This window comes from Urocitellus parryii, chromosome 15, assembly GCF_045843805.1.
Source record: "Urocitellus parryii isolate mUroPar1 chromosome 15, mUroPar1.hap1, whole genome shotgun sequence".
NCBI lineage: Eukaryota > Metazoa > Chordata > Mammalia > Rodentia > Sciuridae > Urocitellus > Urocitellus parryii.
The window spans coordinates 46460579-46482133 of record NC_135545.1 but is presented as its reverse complement, the minus strand read 5'-3'; the positions used below and the strand labels follow the sequence as shown (position 1 = coordinate 46482133).

The following is a 21555-nucleotide window of genomic DNA, read 5'->3' as shown; positions in this document are numbered from 1 at the left end:
TGGACCTCCAGATCTATAATTATCTAAACTGTACACAACCTTTGGTGCAGACTAAGGAAAGTTCTGTGCTTGTTCTGTACCATCACAGAAACTTTAGAAATGACCTCAGCACTTGTCTCTTCCATGGCTTGGCAACCACACAAATTGCCAGAGTAGTCATTCTGCTCTAATCTTTGCCACTGTTGACTTGAACTCTTCTATCATCTTAATTCTGGTTTTTCCTCAATAGATTTTATGCCTACCTTGACTGAGAAATAAATAAAAAGATGGATTACCTGTACTCTCAAAACGAGTTCTGTGGTGCTATGGACCTTAATGTTGCAACCACTACCATGAACATATTCCTAGATGCAGTTGATGGCTGTTTGAGAACTTTTAAGTGTAACAAACTACATTACCGAGAAAAGTACTGCATAATCTTTAGAAAATGCCAATTGCGAGGAAAGGCTTCTACTAATTTTGAATTTGGAAAGGCAAGTTAAGTTTAAATAGCCCTTGGGACTATAGTTATCTTCATTATGGCTGTGGGAATGAATTTTCACAAAGGCAGCAGTGGGTCTTTCTTCAGTGCCATATTCTCATCAACTCGGAGAACTCTCCTTAGGTAGCCCAGGTTGAAGAGCACCCTGCTAGCAAGCCACGAGAAGTCACTGCCTGAGAACTCCCACCCAGCTCTTTCCCACCTCACTTCACTGGCTAGAATGAAACAGACAAAAGCAGGAAAGAACCAGTAAAGATAAAATTAATTTATTTGCCCTCACAACTTCATGGGTTGCACTGGGCCCCTAAGTCCCATAAGCCCAGCCTGCTGCAATGGGCTGGGGGAGTCAAGTTCTCTGGAGTGCCTGCTCCCTTGTGTAGAGCTGCCTTGAGGTGGGTCCCTCCTGACCCCAGCATCCTGTTCCCACATGCAAGGGGTGCACAGATCCTCCTACAACAAACCAGGGCCTGCATCTGAAAGCAAAGCTGGCTTTGTAGGTAGCTGTAGCACTGACCCCTGTGGGCTTAGGTGGATTGGAGGGCAGGCAGGAGGGTGTGGTTCAGTGCAGAGAGCTGCTATTCTGCTCTTCAAAGGCCATCTTGCCCAGAAGCTGGCTGTCCAATTCCACCCCACTCACAGGCAGCTGGAAGAAGTTCATTTCAGCTGCTAAGGCTGCCATGGCGGAAGGGTCCTGGCCAAACTGAGCTCTCAACATCATGTCCATTTTCTCTAGTCTCCTCTTGAGTCGCTTAGCCTCCCGCTCTCGGATGAGCCGGGCCTGCCGCTTTTCTGGTGTTTCATTGGCCCTTTTCAGCCTCATGGCCTCCCGATCTCGCTGCAGCCTGCGTGCCCGCTGCTCATCTGTCTCCTGCATGCGCTGTAGGCGCTTGGCTTCGCGGTCCCTCATGCGCCTCACCTCCCGCTCCTCTGGGGTTTCATTGTCGCGCCGACTCTTTTTGGCTGTGCGCTCCCGTTCTAGCCGCTGCAGCCGTACTTCCAAAGGCTCATTCTGTCGCCGTAGGGCCCACTTGCGTACACTGGGGGTCTGGGCTTCCAGTAGCTTCCGGTAGGCAGCACAGTTGTTGCACACAAGCAGAATTCCAGCAGGGTACACTGGAGGACTAAAGGTAATGTCCTTCCCCTCAGTACTGGAGGGGCCCTCACTGTGGGCTGGGGGTAGGGATTCCATATTAAGTACTTCAGGAAGTTTCTCGCTAGAAAGTAAAAATTTTGGATGATTAATGTTTCTTTTTAGCAAGGTTCAGATATCTATCTCTAACTTACTTTTTTCCTTCCAGGCCAGTTTCTCCAGGTTCAATTCTGGAGGTTAGTTTGAATGGTTAAGAGACCACTTCTCTTTGGGCTAGGGCATCTCCCAAGTCTTAAAGCCCACCAGAAATTGGAGATTAAACCACCTGCCACAGCAACCCAGCAGAAGTAAAGGAATCCTTACAAGTGGAGCTGGAATACCAGTGTTTGGGAAGAGCTGTGCAGGATCAAGCCTACCGTGTGAATGAAGGGGCCTGGAGGTGGAGGCTTCCTTTATGGCAGGGTACAGTCATTCCACTGTCTCACTAGCTCCCACTTGGCACTGCCTGCAAGAAAGGCAGCCTCTGTCTTGTATACCAGGCAAACAGGATGAAGACAGGGTGTTCAGAGTTCCAGTCTTCCTAGGACCCAGTGGAGACTATGTCCTCACACGAGACTCTATTCAGCATCCTGAAACCCTTTCTCCACAAGTTAGCATTAGTGTTCCTGCACTTCATTACATCTCTTTCTAGTTGAAAAGATGGGGGTGGGGGGTGGGGGGGATTGGAATTCATTTCCCTTTGAGGTCATCTAATACATAATGTCATGTGTCAGTCACTTTTGCATTACCTATCTCTAGCCTTTGTTTTGACTTGGAAAAGTAGAACCCATACCCAGTAACTTCCTCCCAGCACAACAAGGTTAGGTGCCCAACTAACCTGTTAAAAGTGGCATGGCTGGTGAAACGGGCTCCACACACAGCACAGTTAGATCGTTGGTCCTCCGAGTGGATTAGGAGGTGGCGACCCAGTGACCCTGGGGAGCTAAGGGCCCGTCCACAGACGGGACACATGTAGCTCTTGGCGCTCACCACTGCTGCAGTGTGCTGTAAAACAGAGCCTTAATCTGTCAATCACGCACTACCTTCAGGAAAATCTGCACCCACAGAACTCCTGGAAAACATCCCCTTTCCTTAGTCTCAGGACAAAGGACTTAGAACTATTCTAGCTTAACTCCTGGAAAAGTCATAGCCTATTGTGTTAGTGGACCTTCAAAAGGTCCTGGCCACTCAAATCACTGTTTAGATTAATTAGCTTGAATTTTTGTTTTTCCTCAATTCGTTTGTTTTCTTTTTTTGGATGTTGGTGGGGATTGAACCCAGCGCCTTGTGCATGCTAGGTAAGCACTCTACCAACTGAGCTATATTCCCAGCCCCAATTGGTTTGTATTCTAAAACATATACAACAAATCTGTGCCAATTAAATACAATAAGGTTGAAAGGAAATATAAATTACAACTTTTCTTTTTTTAATTAATTTTTTTAGTTGGAGATGGACATAATACCTTTATTTTATTTATTTATTTTTATGTGGTGCTGAAGATTTAACCAAGTGCCTCACATGTGCTAGGCAAGCACTCTACCATTGAGCCACAACTCTAGTCCCCCAATTTTTCCTTTTTTGAAACAGACAATGATAATATACTATAGTCAGCTCTATACACAAAAATCGTGAATAGCAGCTTTTCTATAAAGTCTCCAATATCTACTCATTTACCAATGCTAAGAACTTAAAGAACAAAAAGATACAGAAAGCTGTACACATTAGCTTGAGTTCTGACCACATTCTGAAACGTGGCTGGTTTGAAGAAACAGCAGAGTTCCAGATCCCTCTTCAGAGGCTGAGAGGAATTCACACTTGGGATAATTTCTGTCTCCCTGCTCACACTGTGCATGTACATTTGTTTTATTAAAACCTTATTTTTTAAAAAAAATATTTATTTTTTAGTTGTAGTTGGACACAACATCTTTATTTTATTTATTTATTTATTTTTATGTGGTGCTGAGGATCAAACCCAGGGCCTTGCACATGCTAGGCAAGCACTCGCTCTACCACTGAGCCACAACCCCAGCCTTTTAAACCTTATTTTTATTTTTTTATTTTTTTATGTGGTGCTGAGGATTGAGTCCAGTGCCTCACAAATGCTAGGCAGGTGCTCTACCACTTAGCTACAAACCCAGCCCTACAAGTACATTTTAAAAGAATGATCAAAATCCAAATCTAGGAGCTAGCTGGGAATATTGGCATACAACAGGTATTTGTATCCTGCCTTTCCTCAATCTTTAAAAAAGTTTTTTTTTTGGTACTGGGGATTGAATCCAAGGGTACTTCACCACTGTTACATCCCCAGTTCTTTTTATTGTTCATTTTGAGACAGAATCTTACTACATTGCTAAAGGTCTTGCTAAGTTGCTGAGGCTGGTCTCAAACTTGTGATCCTCCTGCTTCAGCCTCCTGGGTACAGGTATGCTCCATAACTGGCTTCTCAATCTTTTCAAGGCATTCTTTGGGAGAAACATTTTGCACAAACCAACTGTCTTTATGGCACAACCCAGCTGCCCTATGTACTGATTACTTGTCAATAGAGATCACAAGGCACAGGAGGCCTGTAATTGGATCAGGGTATAAACAAGTCTATTATTCCTATCCCCTTGTTTATACTAACTTTCATTGGTATTTCAGAAACATTTATGTTGGCTTCTTTTTCTTAAAAGTCCTTGTAATTAGTAGATATTAGCTTCTATTTCATTACTGAATATATGCACTAAGTAATTTAGAAAAAATGTGGATACTTAATTCTCACAGTGTGTCTGTCTAGGAATCAAGAACATATTTACTCAACATATCACACTTATTTGCTAAGGTATTCTGAGGAATGGAGTTGGTTTTTTTGTTTTTTTTTTTTTTTTTTTTTGGTGGTACTAGGAATTGAACTCACAGGCACTCAACCACTGAGCCACATCTCCAGCCCACTTCTGAATTTTCTTTAGAGACAGGATCTCACTCAATTGCTTAGTGCCTCGATAAACTGAAGATGCAATTCTCCTGCCTCAGCCTCTGGAGCCGCTGGGATTACAGGTGTGCACCATCATACCCAACTTCAGCTAGTACTTTTAAAAATTAAGCAAAAGATCCCCCTACCTCTGCCAACTGAGCAGCTGGAATTACAGGTGTGTGTACCACCATGCCCAGCCTGGAGTCTTTTTTTTTTTTAAATATTTATTTTTTAGTTGTATACAGTACCTTTATTTTATTTATTTGTTTTTATGTGGTGCTGAGGATCGAACCCTCACACTGTGCTAGGCCAGCACTTTACCACTGAGCCCCAGCCCCAGCCCCAGCCCTGGAGTGGAATCTTGATGGAAGCAACAACCTACAAGTCCTTTAGGAAGCAGAGGCAAAGGCCAATGCAGGATCTGCGTCATAATCAAACTACCAGTGTTCAGGTTCTAGAGCTCACAGCTCCCCATGTCATACCTGGTACACGTGAGCGATCAGCTGTTCCCGACTTCCACAGTCTAGCTGGCAGAGAGGACACTGGCAGAGCTCAAGCAAGGGATCAGAATTCAAATTCTCTGTGACCTGCAATTCAACAAAGAGGCAACTCCTGAAGATTCTTCACTAATCTCTTCCTTGTCCCACCTCTTTAAAACAGGTATCCTGTTAAAAGGAACACCATCTGATATCAAGTGTCAACCTTAGGTTTTTGGTATAGGCCAAAGGAAAGAGTAATAATGTTTGAATAGGAATTAAATTTTATTGCATTGAGCCAGGGATGGTGGTGCATGCTTGTAATCCCAGCTACTTGAGAGGCTGAGGCAGGAGGATTATAAGTTAAGAGGCAGGCCTCTCACAATTTAGTGAGGTCCTATCTCATAATAAAAACCAAAAAGGCTGGAGAATATAGCTAAGGAGTAGAACACCAAGGGTTTCATTCCTACTCCTGACAAATAAATACATAAAGCTCGCATCTTTTTATTTTTTTAAGAATTTTTTTTTTAATATTTATTTTTTAGTTCTCGGCGGACACAACATCTTTGTTGGTATCGAACCCGGGCCACACGCATGCCAGGCAAGCGCGCTACCGCTTGAGCCACATCCCCAGCCCGCATCTTCCTTTTTTACAATTTTTTTCCCTGTCACAAGGCTAGGATTGCCCCAGAGAGAGCTGATATTTATTTATTTATACAAACATACATAGCAGGGACTGAACCCAGGGGTGCTTAACAACTGAGCCAAATTCCCAGTGGGCTTTCCTCATTCCCTGACTTTTTTCCTTAGACTCCTGAGTCTCTGGGATTACAGGCATGCACCATAACACCTGGCTGAGAGATGATCTATTTTATCTCCCTAAAATAAACTCTGCAGGGAAAGGGTTAGCTTCCCTTTTATGAATCTTTAGGAAACAACTTAGTGAGAAGGTGATGCCTCACTAAATTTGACTTAAATTTGCAAACATACTCCAGAATACATCTCAGAAAGTTAGCTTCCCATTTTGCAAAGGTGGTTCTGGTTCTTCTGTCTAAAAAGAGAGCTGTATGTGGGTGCAGGAATGTGGAAATAGAGAAGGAAAGCCAGTATGAGGAAGACTGTGTAGGAGGTGTGGGCTTCCATGCCACGAGGGAAGAGACATAGGAAGGCCCGGGAGACTGGAAGAGGCAAGACTGTGACATGTGGGTGAGAAACATCAGGGCAAAGTATAAGGGAAGGGCTTTCCTGGACTTAGGAGCCATTTTCACTTGCCTCATGCTCTACTACTTCTTTCCCACCAACAGGATGCTCTGCATTTTCTAACTCTTTTTCCACTTTGACCACCCCGCCATCTTCCTCTGATGTGTGGGAAGAGACTTCATCTTGTGTGGTCTCCTCTTCATCACCCTCACTGTCACCTGGAACACACAAACTGGTCACTTGTTCTGATTTTTTTGCAGAAATACATCCTCAGCTGCTGTCCACCTAGAGCTTACAAATATAATGGAAAACATTTTCAGATCTTTTGTAGTAGAGTTTGTTATCAGTTAACAAATAAAGTTTGTTGCATACAAAATTATGATTAAGTGGAAAGCAGCTATCACTGTTATTTATTATGCCACATGTACACTAAAGAGAAAACCTGAGGTAAAACTGTATTGGAAAATAGTCATAAAAATAATGCTTCTTATGCATGGTTCTCAAATATCTGACACTTCAATTCACACTTCCCCAACCACCTCACACTGAGCTCATTCCCACAACCCATCACCTCTGATTACCAACACTTCTCACTGATTTTATTACTTACTTTTCTCCATAAACCTCTGCACAGTTTCTCCATGGTGTCACTGACTATTCTACTGTGAGCCACACTAATTTGTTCCCAATAAATCCCAAGACAAACTTAAAGAAACACCAGCAAGTTTTTTTTTTTTTTTTCTCTCATGTCAGTATGTGGGCCATACTAAATTAGTTAAAAATGATGTCACTTTGTAGGGAAAGGCCTCTTTGTTACAGTGGAAAAATCAGCACAACAACCAACCTCAGGCAGTGTGGTAGTACCCAACTCACTGTGTTCTTACTCCACTAATGACACAGCAGTCTAAGCTGAATAATATGTTTCTGTTGGGTTTTTATTATTATTATTATTATTATTATTATCTGATGGATAGCTAAATGCATTTAGTTGAAGGAATGTGCCATCCTTTACTTTATAATGAAATACCATTTCTTATGACTTGATTAAGAATTGAGCCTGTTTTAGTATTGGAGGCAGTATGTGGCTGTGGAGAGGTCCACCCATGGCTGGGTAATCTGTAAGATTTATATGAGCTGATTTCTTTCTCTATTACTTATAAAATAGAAAAAAGATGATAAAAACAAAAACAAATGGAATTTTTTCAAAAAGGAAAAAAAGTAGTAGTGGCTTGAAGGTCACAAGGAAGAGGAAGCCAAGCCTAGAGAAGCTATCAAACTCTAGCCCTCACCCAATCCCACAGATCTCAGACTCCTGGGCCTGATGTGAGGAGAGAGAAATACACTAGGCTCTCTGCATCTGCAGTGAGACTCAAATTTCCTTGCTAACAGTACTACTTGTCTTCTAATATCCCTTACATAATTTCTAAATCCACCATTGTCTGGGTAATGCCAATTCCATTTCCTTTCTTCATGGGAAGATTTAACCAGATCATCTGCTAGTAGTTACATATGTTGTGTTAGATACACCATCAGTTGGTGGACTAGATCTGACCCTGGAAAGGCAGTTTAAATCATACTATATTTTCTCACCAGCTTCCTACTTGGTACTTTGAATACTTGTAGGCTTAGTCTAAGGCAATGTTGTATCAAATACATTTTTGTAATTTATCCATTATCTAAATAGTCTACCAGAAAGATTAAAAAAAAGAAGAAAGAAAGAAAGAAAAAGGAAAGGTGTGTTGCCTACAGGGATGGTGCAAGTTTTCCACAGTGGAGACCTATTTGATTCTGGTAGATGTTGTTATCCTTACCTGTTACTTGGGAAACTGGTGAGTCCCATAGATTTTTGGAAATTTGGGACTCATTTTTCTATACATAAGTGATTTTTAATTGCTAAATTATTTTTGTGGTTGTTGTTGCTTAATGATTAGTCTGGGGAAAATCGTAGTTCCTACAAGTTGCTGAACTCTCTCCTTCTTTGTTCTCCCTAGTCTCAAATGGAGAGAAATCAGAAATGTTTCTCTGAATTGATATTTACAAATGACCAATATCTAGTGGATGAGATCAGGACAGTATGGAAATCTTCCTAGGAAATAACACATCTCAAAATGTGTCTGTTCAGGCAGGCTATGAACAGACAGACCATGAAGCTCAACTTGTGAGAGCCTATCTTTTCCATCTCCTAACCACAGAGATCTACCAAGAGCTTTGGTATAGGAAGATCTGGACTTCAGCATTTTATCTGTTGCATAATCCCATTACTAAACAAACCTATAAAACATTAAAACTGGAACCTCAAGCAAAAATTCATCAATGCTACACTTATGTTTTATTAATTATAAATAAATAGATCTTCGGAGACAGGGATTTTTTTCTTTTCATTTGACTTAACCTAGGAACTACTTGAACACTAATTATTCCTATGTCTCGATATCACAACCATCACAAACCTATCTGTGTATGGCTATGGCCTGTGCCAAGCACTGTAGTCCAAGAGTTAAAAATAAATATAATGCCAAATCTGTCCTCTCTCTCTGAATAAGCATATGCTCATACATCTTAGAACCTTTGTAGGGACACTGAGGATCCACATATCTCCTTCTGTGTATCTTCCTCCCAACCCCCATGCATAATCCCCAGAGCACACACACTCTGATAATTCTTCTCCCATTGCCCTGAGTCATTACCAGAAGGTGCAGAACTCACTGCTACTGGAGTCCTGATCTCTTAGTTGTTGGATAGCTTGTCGCTGACTGCCAAGGTCTCCAGGAAAATCAGTTTTCATCATCGCCTGGCGGGCTTGCTCTTCTAGCCCAGCAAATACTTGATCCCCTGGTGGTCACAAGGAAAAATAGTCAGGCCACCAGCTGGGCAGCACATCCCCAGGCAAGCTGGTTGGAAGGTCAGACCATTCAAAGATAGGAGACAGGCAGGTACCCTGTGGTGGGGTTATTCATCTCCAAGTCAGCTTGCTGCCTCCAACAGCTTCTGGGCACAGCTGTTCTTCCTGGGCAGTAAGCCAGATGCTCTAGAAAGCATTGCTTACTTTTCTTAAATCCCCTATTCTTGACTCTTCAAAAGGTGATCAATTGGTATTTTATAAATTAACTGCAGAATCTCAATTCCATTTACAACCTTCCATCAGATTGGGAAGATAGAAGCAAAAGAAGCAAAATGATGGGATGAAAACAGGGCAGTAAATCTGGGTAAAATCTCTACACCTTAAATTACTTGCATTATAGTCCTCACTCAGTGTCTACCTTGGACTATAATCAAGTGCTTCAAATAATTCTTCTTATTAAATTTCTCTAATCACATCTTTCAGTCACTCTCCTTCCAACACATGTTCTATAAATTCTTTCTTGACTTTCTTTCTAATGCCTATCAGAATTGCCATGAGAAAATCAACTGACTGAATAATGGACAAGAAGGAGAACAACAACATATGAACTAATTTCTGCTGAAGAAAAACTTCCTGAAACATGCCAACTGATTTATAACAAATAATATTTATCTAGTCTTCTTGGGCCAATGCGGTTAGGATGTTTTTTTTTTGGTATGCAGTACCCCCAATCCCTGGACCTTTCCTTGATTTTGCATTTCCTTCTGATGAACTCTGTCTGGGATCCATGTACTTACTGAAGAGGTTAATATTTCACATTCTTTGATTTCCAGGAGACCAGGCATAAGGAGAATAGAGCATTGGGTTTCCCTAGGTTTCCATTATCGCAGATGGAAACTACTGTCCTTACTCCTCAGCAGCAAGAGGGAATAATAGAAAGCCCGAGTGAAACCTGTGACAATAAACCATGCTCTTTCTTACTAAAGAGAGAAAGAAAAATAGACTCGGCTCTGAGACAATACAATAATGTGAAAGGAAGAAACTAGTGAGTTGATGTGTGCTACTAGTTCTTGGATAGTGAAAAGAATGATGTGGGGCAGGCTTCATGTGATGTACTTTGTCTTTCATTCAGCAAATATTCTTGAGTAAGAATAAGAACTGAACATCAATTATAGTGACTATTTGACATTTGTTAGTTCCAGACTCTATTTTACATGCTATGTGGTAGCTCTATGTTACAGGCTGTGTGGCAGGTATTACTACATATATTATACATATAATATATATGTAATATATATTAATTTTTTTAAATATTTATTTTTTAGTTGTAGTTGGACACAATACCTTTATTTTTATGTGGTGCTGAGGATTGAACCCAGGGCCTCACAAGTGTGAGGCAAGTGCTCTACTGCTGAACCATAACCCCAGCCCCATATAATCATATTTTTAACAATACATTACATTTTTATATTAACAATAATAATAATAATATTTTGTACCAGAGATTGAACCCAGGAGCATCTACCACTAAGCCACATCCCATCCATGACTACTATCTATATTTTACTAAGGAGAAAACAAAGGTCTATAGTGAAATCAAGTATTCAAACCCAGATCTGTGCTTAGAATGGTGCAAGGCCCTATGTTCAATATTCTCCTCAGCATGGGGTAGGGGGTAGGGAGTAAGGTAGTGATGGTCAGGAAAAAACCTTCTCTGTTCCTCTCTAATGTCCCTTTTTTTTGATGGAGTGAACCCAAGGCTTTGCTCATGTTAAGCACATGTTCCATCCCTAATGTCCATATTTTTAAACTGCTTTCTAGTAAAGATATTAAGTTCAAGGTTAGAAGGTTCATCAAAGTGGTTTTACTGAAAACAAACACTGGTCTATGTGTGGCTCTGATCCTAGTATTGATGTTATCTTCATACCGTGAGAACTCAAATGTCAAAATAATGTTTTTAGGACCAGTATATGAGAAAGGAAAAATGATGGTTCTGATACCACGTTGACTTACCATGCATGGATTAGAGTAACCGACATTATGGCAATTATGACTCATCCTGTGGGTGGGAATGGAGGTGGATAGTGTTAAAGTGTACTTGTAGCTACACAGTGCTCAAGTAAGGAAAAAAATAAGTTGATTTAAGTTCACCTTCACCAAATCTAAGGTGACACACCGAATATAATTCACTGTTAGAGAAAGACAAAATGAATTCTGTATTAGAGTGTTTCCTCTTCCCTCTTTGCAAAAGTGAAACATTTAATTTCTCCATGTTAGTTTCATTGAAACTACAAGACCTTGGCCAACTGGCAGTCACTGAATTCTGGCATGCTTTTAGATCTAGGGACCATGAGCAGATATGGTACTATGGAATAAGTTATGTACGAGGCATATAATTATCAAGGGCAAACATTTCTTATCAGTGATACTTCTGGTCACTAAAGAAACCTAGTCAGAAATCAGTAGGCTTATAAAATGCTAAGAATGGCTGGGCATGGTGGCACTTGCCTGTAATTCCTAGCTACTCTGGAGTTGAGGAAGGAGGATCACAAGTTCAAGGCCAGCATGGGCAACTTTTATCTCAAAATAAAATTAAAAAGAGCTGGGGATGTAGATTAGTGGTACAGCACTTGCCTAGCATGTATAAGACCCTGGGTTCAATTCTCAGTATTAAAAAAAAAAAAAAAAAGCAAAGAATAAACAATACAGAGCTGGGGTTGTAGCTCATTGGTGGAGCGCTTACCTAGCACGTGCGAGGCCCTGGGTTCAATTCTTATCACCACAAAAAAATAAATAAAATAAAGGTATTGTGTCCAACTACAATTAAAAATGAATATTAAAAAAAAGAATGAACAATACATTTTCTCACTTTCACAGTAGAGAATTACCATTGGATCAGTAGAAAGATATCTAAAAGGATGTGTACTTTTCAGGAGTCATGAATTCAGCTACTCTTTATCAACATGAACTCCAAATTTATTTTTGCCTACTGATGTTGTCTAAATATTTCAGTCTTCATACATCAGAGAGGAGTCTATTCAGTACAATTTCCCCATCTAAGGCTTCTGCTGGCAATCTCACCTAGGATAATTGAGATAAATCAATTCTGTCCCTCTTTTTTGGCAATTTGGAAAGAAACACTGCACTTTTATTCTATTATTGACTTGGGAAAAAAAGCTAAGGTTACTGTTATTCCTCAAGGTTATTCCTACTTTAAATATCACCATAAAGTAAAATATTAAAAAAAATTTAAAAACACATCATTGGAAAAAATTAAATAGATTATCTTCTGGTAGCTTTTATCTAAGCTCTGGCTCTGATTCCCTAGAATTATCCTTGCATAAAAAAAATAGTGAGATTTGCTAAAACTATGTCCTGTTAACTCAAGTACAATGTGACCCATAGAGATATTAGTGATTAACAAGTGTTATAGAGTTGTCTGATTTTATAATATAGAATTATTTTTTCATTCTTGAAACTGTTGGAGTAAGTTAAAAAATATCCACTGGTTTCTAGATATTAATGTAGAGCAACCATCTTATTAAATGTGGGTATTTATTTGCCTGTTAATATTTGGGCTCCATAATAAAAAGCAAATAAAAATCTCCCTTTTTCTTTGATATGAAATCAAAATACTGTTTGTTTTGGATTTGGCTAAGGTTCTGGAGACCAGATAAAAAAGAGGCCATGCAAGCCACTTTGGAGAACAAAGTGGCTTCTTGCCACTTTTGAGGCAAGAAGACTGAGATGAAATCATTAGAAAGGAAAAATATTTTATAATTCTCTTTCTTGGGTCCTTGGTATTCTAATATGTTATACATGATGGCAGAATGCAAAATTCATTTCATATTACACATATAGAGCACAATCCTTCAAGACACTGGTTGTACACAAATATTTTCACACCATTTGTGTCCTATACATGTACTTAGGATAATGATGTCTAACTCATTCCACCATCATTCCTACCGGTTTGCCCCCTCCTTTACCCTCCCTCCCCTTTGCCCTAACTAAAGTTCCTTCATTTCTCCCAAGCTTCCCACCCCCAGTTGCCATTATGTGTCTGCATCCTCATATCAAAGAAAACAATTGGCCTTTGTTTGGCTAACTTCATTTAGCAATATATTTTTTCAATTTCATCCATTTACCTGAAAATGCCATGATTTTATTCTCTTTTAATGCTGAGTAATGTTCCATTGTGTATATATACCAAAGTTTCCCTATCCATTCATCTACTGAAGGACATCTAGGTTGATTCCATGATTTAGCCATTGTGAACTGTGCTCCTACAAACACTGATATGGCTGTGTCCCTGTAGTATGCTGTTTTTAAGTCCTTTGGGTATAAACTGAGGAGTGGGATAGCTGGGTCAAATGGTGGTTCCATTCCCAGCTTTCCAAGAAATTTCCATACTGCTTTCCATATTGGCTGCACCAATTTGCAATCCCACCAGCAATGTATGAGTGTGCCTTTTTCAGCACATCCTCACCAACACTTATTGTTGTTTGTATTCTTAATATTTGCCATTCTGACTGGAGTGAGATGAAATCTTAGAGTAGTTTTGATTTGCATTTCTCTAATTGCTAGAGATGTTGAACATTTTTTTTCATATATTTGTTGATTGATTGTATATCCTCTTCCGAGAAGTATCTGTTCAGTTCCTTGGCCCATTTATTGATTAGGTCCTTGGTACAATTTTTAAAAATGGAATTTCAGGCTGACTGAAATTAAATAAAGCAGCTAAAACATATTCTCTAAGAGAGCAGATGTCAGCTTCAGAGAAAAGGAGCTAGTCCTGGGAGTGAGGAGCTTAGGAGTCCATTTCTAGATGATGACAGTCTTATTTGTAACCCAGAAAACATTTGGCCTTTGTTTTTTGGGGATTGGCTTTCTTCACTTAGCATTATATTTTCCAACTTCATCTATTTACCTGCAAATGCCATGATTTTATTCTCTTTTAATGCTTAGTAATATTCCATTGTGTATAAATACCAAAGTTATCACGTTGGGAACATAGCCATTACCACACAAGAATGCTTACAGAATGAAAGGAAGACAAAACAAGCTGTGCTTTTTAGAAAAGACCTTAAAGCCTTTTATTCTTCCTTCTCTGTGAAAAGCTTTCAATTGAAGTTAAAGGTTTCTAGTCTCTGATGCATCTTGTAATCTGAAAGCAAAAGTTTCTTAAATAAAAGAAATTTTCCTTTACTTAGTGGTTTGCTTGGATCAAACACACTAAATGTGAGTGTTAAGGGACTATATTTTCAACCTCTCTAGAAACAGTGAACAGAAATTTGTTCTCAGAAGGAGGTGAGATGGGAAGGAAATAGGGGGAAAGATATAAATAGATCTTTTAAGCCATCAGTAGTTTCTCCATAACTAATAATTCTGGGCTTTTATTCCAAAAACTTTGCATTGGCCTCTATTATTGAAGCAAGTAGGCTAAACATAAATCTGTCTGGATGTTTCTGGGGAAGGATCATGCCAGTAATTTAGATATAAAAACAGTCCTGAGGAAAACCAAGGGAGTGCCAAAGCAGCCTGTTCATTGGCTTCTAAAGTGGATCTGACAAATGTTGCTGGGCTACGGCAGTGGGATTCTTAATATATCCCTTTAGGCGTGTTTTAGCTTCATGCCACATAACTTCTTTCCAGAAGGCAGATGTAATGAAGCTCAGCCATTACTCTGCTCAAGTGCTGATTGGCTTTGACATTTAAGCAAAGCTTCTGCAGAATTTCCTGTCTCCCAGACCTTGAGTCCATTCCATTTACTTTAAATAAACAAGCATCATTAAGTTCAATAAATATGACTGGTTCCATTTCACAAGGTGATAGGAGACTCAAGTCTGTTTGCCATTATTGTTATGGCCAATGAGAAGGTGATCTATTCAAAAGGTTAGGGTTAGCTTTAGTCCCTAAAATAATAAACAGAAGATCTTAGGAAACCAGCAAATCTCAGTTTCTTGTCTTCTTTGGTCAAGCTAAGTCAATCACCTGAAAAGCCCTCCCAGCTCCCTGCCTAAATGTATCACTGAAAACAGCCCCTTCCTGGGGCGTTTAATTGCAGCTGAATGTTTGTGTTCACAGCCCCACAGTAAAGGCCCTTTTAATATTCACCACTGAAGAACCTGCAAAGTCCCATTCACTCCACAAACACTATAATGTTCACTTGCTTGACTCTGGTAGCTGTGTTTCTGCACCTATAGACATGTGATACTATCCCCTCCTCCCTGGCTTATTGGACAATCTATTTTTCAACTCCAATAAAAGTATCAGCTCATCTCAGTTTTAATTATCATGGAAAGAGATGCAATTGATGGATATATAGTACATGGACACAGACATAGGCCACAAAAGTCTTTGCTAGCTCCCCTGTCCTTACTATAATCCTGCCATCATTCCACCAGCTATTTTTCCTCAAATCTAAGAAGTCTTTCTGGCTTAGGCTGGGCATAGTGACATATGCCTGTAATTCCAGCTACTCAGGAGGCTGAAGCAGGAGGATCACAAGTTTGAGGACAGCATGGGCAACTTCATGAGATCCTATCTCAAAATAAAAAGGGCTGGAGTAGGGCTGGGCATATAGTTCAGTTGGTAGAGTGCTTGCCTCGCATGCACAAGGCCATGGGTTTGATCTCCAGCATCAAAATAAAGAAACAAACAGATAAATAAATAAAATTAAAAGAGCTGGGGATATAGCTCATTGGTAGAGTGTTTACTTAGCATGTGCAAGGCCCTAGGTACCTCAAAAAAAAAAAAAAAAAAAGGAGTAAGCAGTGTTTTTGGACATGTAAGTTTTATGGGTGAACACTCAATCCTACAATTGCCTTACTTGGAAACCCATATCTCCACTAAGGGTAACCTACCTGCCCTGACTTGTGGTCTATGTGTCTTATCAATACTCATCTTCAACCAGAGAGAAGGCAAACCTCCTGAGCCTGTTGTGAATGACCTATCCTATAGACACTTCAAGTTATCTCCCTTGACCATCCTCACATTCAGGTACACTGCATCTTACTATTTTAGTAGCAAATTCTATATTGTTCCTAAACCATTCACCTTCACATTAGCAGCCAAGCACATCTACTTATTTCAGAATACACTCTGGAAGCATGCAACTGATTACATTTTATACAACTTTCCCAGGACTTAAATAGAAGAATGATCATGTAGAGAGGTTTGCTACCCTAATGTCATTAATATGTCAAAGCCATCTTAATTCCTCGGTTCAACTATTTTCTCTCCTACTCTTGAAACTACCCAGAAAGATAAGTACATAGTGCCTGACATATAATGTCTTTAATTAGTTTTAGTTCTTTTTTTGGGCTTATTTTGTCTTAAAATCTTTCATATTTTTTACCTCTGAATTCTTTTCAGATATTGTTATACTTGACTCAATCAGTCCTCCTTAATCTGTTTCTTATATGATAATCTGAGTGAGAATGCTTATCCCCCTACATTACAGAAAAATGGCTAATTATCCAAAATGTACATAGATATTAATAAGGCACTTTCTGAACATTCTTTATGAGCAGTGCTAGAAATAGAGATACATATGGCAGAGGGACACACATGGCATACAGTCCCTGCCCTCCAGAAGTTTACAATCTAATGTTACATATAATATACATATGAAACTGTTGAGAAACAACACAAAGCCATTGCACATGCCTGATCTTCCTGTTTTTAATCTCTCCCTCATGTGATCCATCCCACCCACTACTTCATACTATCAAAACATTGCACTCTAAATGTCACTCTACACTCTCCCTATTTAAAAACTCTTGGTAACTTCTGATGGTCCACAGAATGAAGTCTGAACTTGGTCTCATGTTCAGACCTCCCCAATGTAAACATCTCTAACTTCATGTCCTCTGACTTCTGGACAAAAGAAGCTTCTGCTTTATGAAAAGTCTCCTTATCCTCTGAATACATCATGCGCATTCCTTCTTGTATCTTTACTCACATCATTCTCCCTACCCAATTTTCCCTTTCTCTTTTTCAACCTATTTTCCCTCTAAGGCCCAGTTTAAGTTCATGGTCTAGGGCCTCCTTGCTATTTTAGTCAACAGAATTCTCTTAACATTCCTTCTCTTAACTTGTATAGTACATATGGTATATAGCGTCCCTATTTGGTATTTAACCTATACTAATGTTGTATTTTTATATCATGTATATATGTATAAGAGGCTACATTACAGTTTATTTTGTTTTACAATCCTAACATCTATATCCTATAACTATTTATTAATGTTAATGCTAAGGATAAATCAAACACATATACCCCAGGTAAGTTTCTAACATCTCATCCACTAACCTGACATATTTAAAAAAAAATGTTTTTGTAGTTGTGGATGAACAGTATGACTTTATTTTATTTGTTTATTTTAATGTAGTGCTGAGGATCAAACCCAGTGCTTCACACATGCTAGGTAATCACTCTGCCACTGAGCTACAGCCCCAGCCCATGACATATTTTAAATCCATATATCCAAAACCTTTAACCCTTTCTTAACTAATTAGTGTGAGCTGCTCTCCCTAAATTCAGATTACTCTTTCATTCCCTCCTTCAACATCCCCAGATTCTGGAATACAAAGCCCAATACTCACAGTGAACTTTATTTGGATTTGTCTGTTTCCGACGGGACATGTTTCCCTAATCCAAGAGCTCTGGCCTTTCCCAGTTTCACGACTGGATATATTACTTCCTCCTTGCCAGCTGCTAAGCTATAATAAAAAAAGATATTGTTAGCACATGTCATCTTTGTTTTCAAAAAATATACAAAATTAAAAGACAAAAAGACTTTTAAAAGTAGTTCCTAAGCATATAAAGCTCACCCATCACAATAAATAATTGAACTAATGAAAGAGAGAAGTGAATAAATCTCTACCATAATATCAAGGTCCACCATAATGTCAAGGTCCAAGAAATTTAAGAGGAGATTCCCTCAGATGACTTAAGAGAATTTTACTCTAAATCCATCTGTGGAATTCAGAATCCTGTTAAGTGATCATGATCACAGGAGAGAAAAGGATGCAAAATTCAGGCAAAAAGGTTAGAAGTATTGTAAGCTCAAAAGGATAAGTCCTATGGATGTGAAAGGAAGCAAAAGAAGCCAGTGTGGCAGCTCATTTGTCACATGCCCACTGGAAGTCAAGTCCTGCAATCTGCATGAATGGGAGCCTCTAGACTTTTTTTTTTTTTTTTTTTTTTAAGTTATCTTGCAAGCCGGGTGTGGTGGTGCACACCTGTAATCCAGCAGCTCAGGAGGCTGAGACAGGAGAATGGAGATTTCAAAGCCAGCCTCAGCAATGACAAAGCATTAAGCAACTCAGTGAGACCCTGTCTCTAAATAAAATACAAAACAGGGCTGGGGATGTGATTTAGTGATTGAGTGCCCCGAGCTCAATCCCTGGTACCCCCCACCCCCCAAAAGAGAAGTTATCTTGCCTAGAGGTAACAAAAGCATCATATCCCTGTGAGACAGAAAAGTCTCAATGAAAACAACATGAGAAAAAGAGCCTCTATTTAGTGATACAGGACAGTGCTGAGCACCATGGATGACAGGACACTAAAGCAAATCAAACTTCCAATGCTAAAGACTGGCTCTTACCAGAAGAGCCAAATGCCACCCACATTGCTGAGTACTGATTCAATTTCCCAATGTGGAACCCAAATCTGGTCCTGCTCCCATGTTCTGGAGAGGTGGGCAAAGCTAATAACCTTAGAGCCTTTTTCAATTTCCACCCTGTGTAGCAGAGACCAGTGGGAGGAACACAGAAAAGCTCCCTTGGTAAGAAGTGCTGCAAAGACATGCATCTGCCCTGCTTATATGGAAAGGGACAGATACTTAATTCAGGAAGATCCTGGTTTACTACAAGAAAGACTGGCCCAGTATATGCATTGTAGAGAATCTAAAAGGATTAGTAGCAGAAGCTATGACATTTTCTTTGAAAGAGTGAATAAATGATATTTTAAAAAATTATCTTTCCTACCAAAGACACGAATATGGATCTGGTCACCCAAGTTTTCTTTCAGTGCCTGCCTTCTCAAATTGTTCTCTTACATAAAAATATAGAATTGTGCTTTATTGTCTTTAGAGGAATGATGAGAGACTACTACTAGCTGTCCTTAGCACTCCAGTTAATGAAGACCTGCCTCATGTTATGCCAACTAACTCTTCTACATAGTGAGAAAGGACCTCAAACCTGTAATCAGATCCTGCCTCCCCTTACCAAAAGAAAGAAACCGCAAATGGCAAAGACAGGCCTCCACAGGAAGTGGCAAAGGAAGCAGCTTTCAGGCAGTCTTCTATCATATCTGCATATCAAACACAGTTCTTTTTCAGACCTTTAATTAAAAAAAAAAGAAAAACTCCAAATGTATACAGTAAAAACCAATTATAATTATTTAGAGGGTAGTATGCTGATATCTACTACTAATAATATGTGTTCTCTTAGTTTTGTATATATCATTTCTAATCAAGTAGTTAGTTATTCATGGAAACAATGAGTGAATATCACTTCAGATCTTTTCCTTTATGTCTCTGGAATCACAAAGAGGAGAGTTAAATGAAATGCAGGTTGTCTGTTAATCTTTCTAAAATAGATGCCTGTATTGTATAAACAAAAAAATGGAATCTTGACTAATCTATATTTTCTCCCCCAACAAGATCAGAAATTGAAATTGTGAGATAAAGGTAATAAGGTCTATTCTGAAGGAATACCAAATAAATTGAATCTGGCTCAATTCAGATAATCTTCGCAAGACAACAGTTCAATACAAAAGCTACAAGGTGCAAGAGATGAGCATCTGCATATTTAAATAGTGTTCACTGCCTCTCACAGTCCTCCTAGTGGCCTAATGGGGAACTGACCAGATGGTACCCCCATGGGACTTTACACCTGAGGGATGGAGGGAAAATAAGCAAATGCTCTCCCCTTTCATAAAACAAAACAAAGCTACAATAACAAAAACATCCACCAAAAAAGGTCTGTAGGGTCATGGACTCTTGAAAATAAATATGGAAATAAATAAACGGCACTGAAAGGACACTCCTGACCACACAGCAAGATCTCAGAGGTTAGGCAAGTGTTTTATAGGAGGTAAAAGCTAATAAAAACCCATGGACAGGTTACTCTAAAGGTCATTCATTGCGTTTTACATCCAGCTATGCCTCAATTTCCAAGCCCAAATCTGAAACTAAACCCAAAACATAAATGGAGAGCTGCCAGAACATCTTCATCAAGGAAACTGGAATGGGAAGAAAGATAAACCGAGGTTCAGTTCTACAAGGGATTCTATTTTAAAAGGAAAGCAGCTTTTTTCCTCTTTAGAGCGACTTTGTGTCTTCCGGAGGGTGCGACAGCTCCCCTTATCACGGTCTCTGCTCTCCCACAGGTGTTAGATTGCAGTTTCCAGGGCACACCACAGATTTAACAAGGGAGTGGGTACGGATGCAATGCCAGTCTTAAGAAAAGAGGGTGCACTCCCACCTCCTGCTCTGGTGCAGTTCCCACGGAGCAAAGTAAACTCGCCTGAATCCAAGTGACGTGTATCTGCCAAAAAGGAGAGGGCAAGAAAGCTGTTCACTCAGCTGCTTCGCTGTTCCCAGGTGCCCCACGGGTGGGATAAGGAGCGTGTGTATGATCAGCTGAGATATTCCCTACGGCTTTTTCAAGCACAAGCACAGGTAAATTTCCAGGAATTTCAAACAAGAGCCAGAGGTCTTCTGAAGCGGCTCAGACAAACACAGTCGGCTCCAAAATCTAAATTTAGAAGCTCTCTGCAAGACCGAGACTCCGGCACTAACACCCCCGGGTCGGCACTCCCACGCTATCCTCCCCTCCCCCAGCTCCACCCAAGCCTGTCAGACGCCGGGGCCGCCCTGGCTGGACCCGGCCGGAACGCGGCCTGGCACCCGCCGCAGGCTGACCGGGGGCCCTTGCAGGGAGGGTGGTGGCGCGGACGACCCCGCGCCGGGGACCGCTGAGGGACAGAAAGAGGAACTGCCGGGGTGGGGCCGCCGGGAGGGCTGCTGGACCAAGGGGAGGGGTGAGCCCTGCTGCTCCCGCCCCTCAGGCCACAAGGAGCCCCCGACCCCCTCCCCAGACGCAGACAGACAAAAGGACCGACAGCCAGCGGCCCACAGTGAGCGAGGAGCCCCTGCATCCTCGGCCGGGCCCCGAGGAAGGACGCGGGGGCCTCTTTACCCGGCGCGTCGGCGCTCGGCTGCGCTCAGGGTCCCTGGGCCCCGCCTCCGGACAGACGGACCGCCGGACAATGGGCCCCGGGCCGCAGCTCCGGCCAGCTGGGCCCGGGCTCTCCAGGACCCGGCCTCGGCGGGGCGAGGGCGGCTTCGAGCCGAACCGGTGGCGGGGAGCCGAGGGGCGGTGCTGCAGACGGACAAAGCCAACGGCAGACAGACGGACGGAGGGGGAAAAAGATGGCGACGCGGGTGGCGGGAGCGCGC

General features: G+C 40.8%; 2 protein-coding genes across 5 annotated transcripts in view; one reads left to right on the top strand and one right to left on the bottom strand.

The window, feature by feature from the left end:
• The window catches only part of Atxn1l (ataxin 1 like), a 14551-nt gene extending 12691 nt beyond the window's left edge, over positions 1–1860 (top strand). The window contains exon 4 of the transcript XR_003301744.2: positions 1780–1860. The gene's annotated coding sequence lies outside the window, so the exon portion shown is untranslated. The remainder of the gene's footprint in view (positions 1–1779) is intronic.
• On the bottom strand, positions 732–21555 carry Znf821 (zinc finger protein 821). Of its 4 annotated transcripts, XM_026399281.2 has the most exons (9): positions 21296–21555; positions 20579–20641; positions 19319–19433; positions 17693–17809; positions 8947–9072; positions 6313–6458; positions 5047–5151; positions 2449–2615; positions 732–1695 (listed from the first exon to the last, which is right to left on the bottom strand). In XM_026399281.2, exons 4-9 carry the CDS (start codon positions 17730–17732, stop codon positions 1041–1043), a joined length of 1239 nt encoding a protein of 412 aa, XP_026255066.1. In that variant the 5' UTR covers positions 17733–17809; positions 19319–19433; positions 20579–20641; positions 21296–21555; the 3' UTR covers positions 732–1040. The 4 variants fall into 4 exon arrangements, with proteins under 4 accessions (XP_026255066.1, XP_077649481.1, XP_026255065.1 ...); XM_077793355.1 differs by lacking the exon at positions 8947–9072; XM_026399280.2 differs by lacking the exon at positions 19319–19433.

What these genes read in the sequence shown, in the direction of transcription:
- Znf821 (XM_026399281.2), bottom strand. Translation starts at nt 17,732, where the DNA reads ATGTCCCGTCGGAAACAGACAAATCCAAATAAAGTTCACT. An exon ending in TGATCGCTCACGTGTACCAG is followed by an intron (nt 2,616 to 5,046) that starts GTATGACATGGG and finishes TCTGTTTTACAG; the next exon opens with CACACTGCAGCAGTGGTGAG. An exon ending in AGCCATGCCACTTTTAACAG is followed by an intron (nt 1,696 to 2,448) that starts GTTAGTTGGGCA and finishes TTTACTTTCTAG; the next exon opens with CGAGAAACTTCCTGAAGTAC.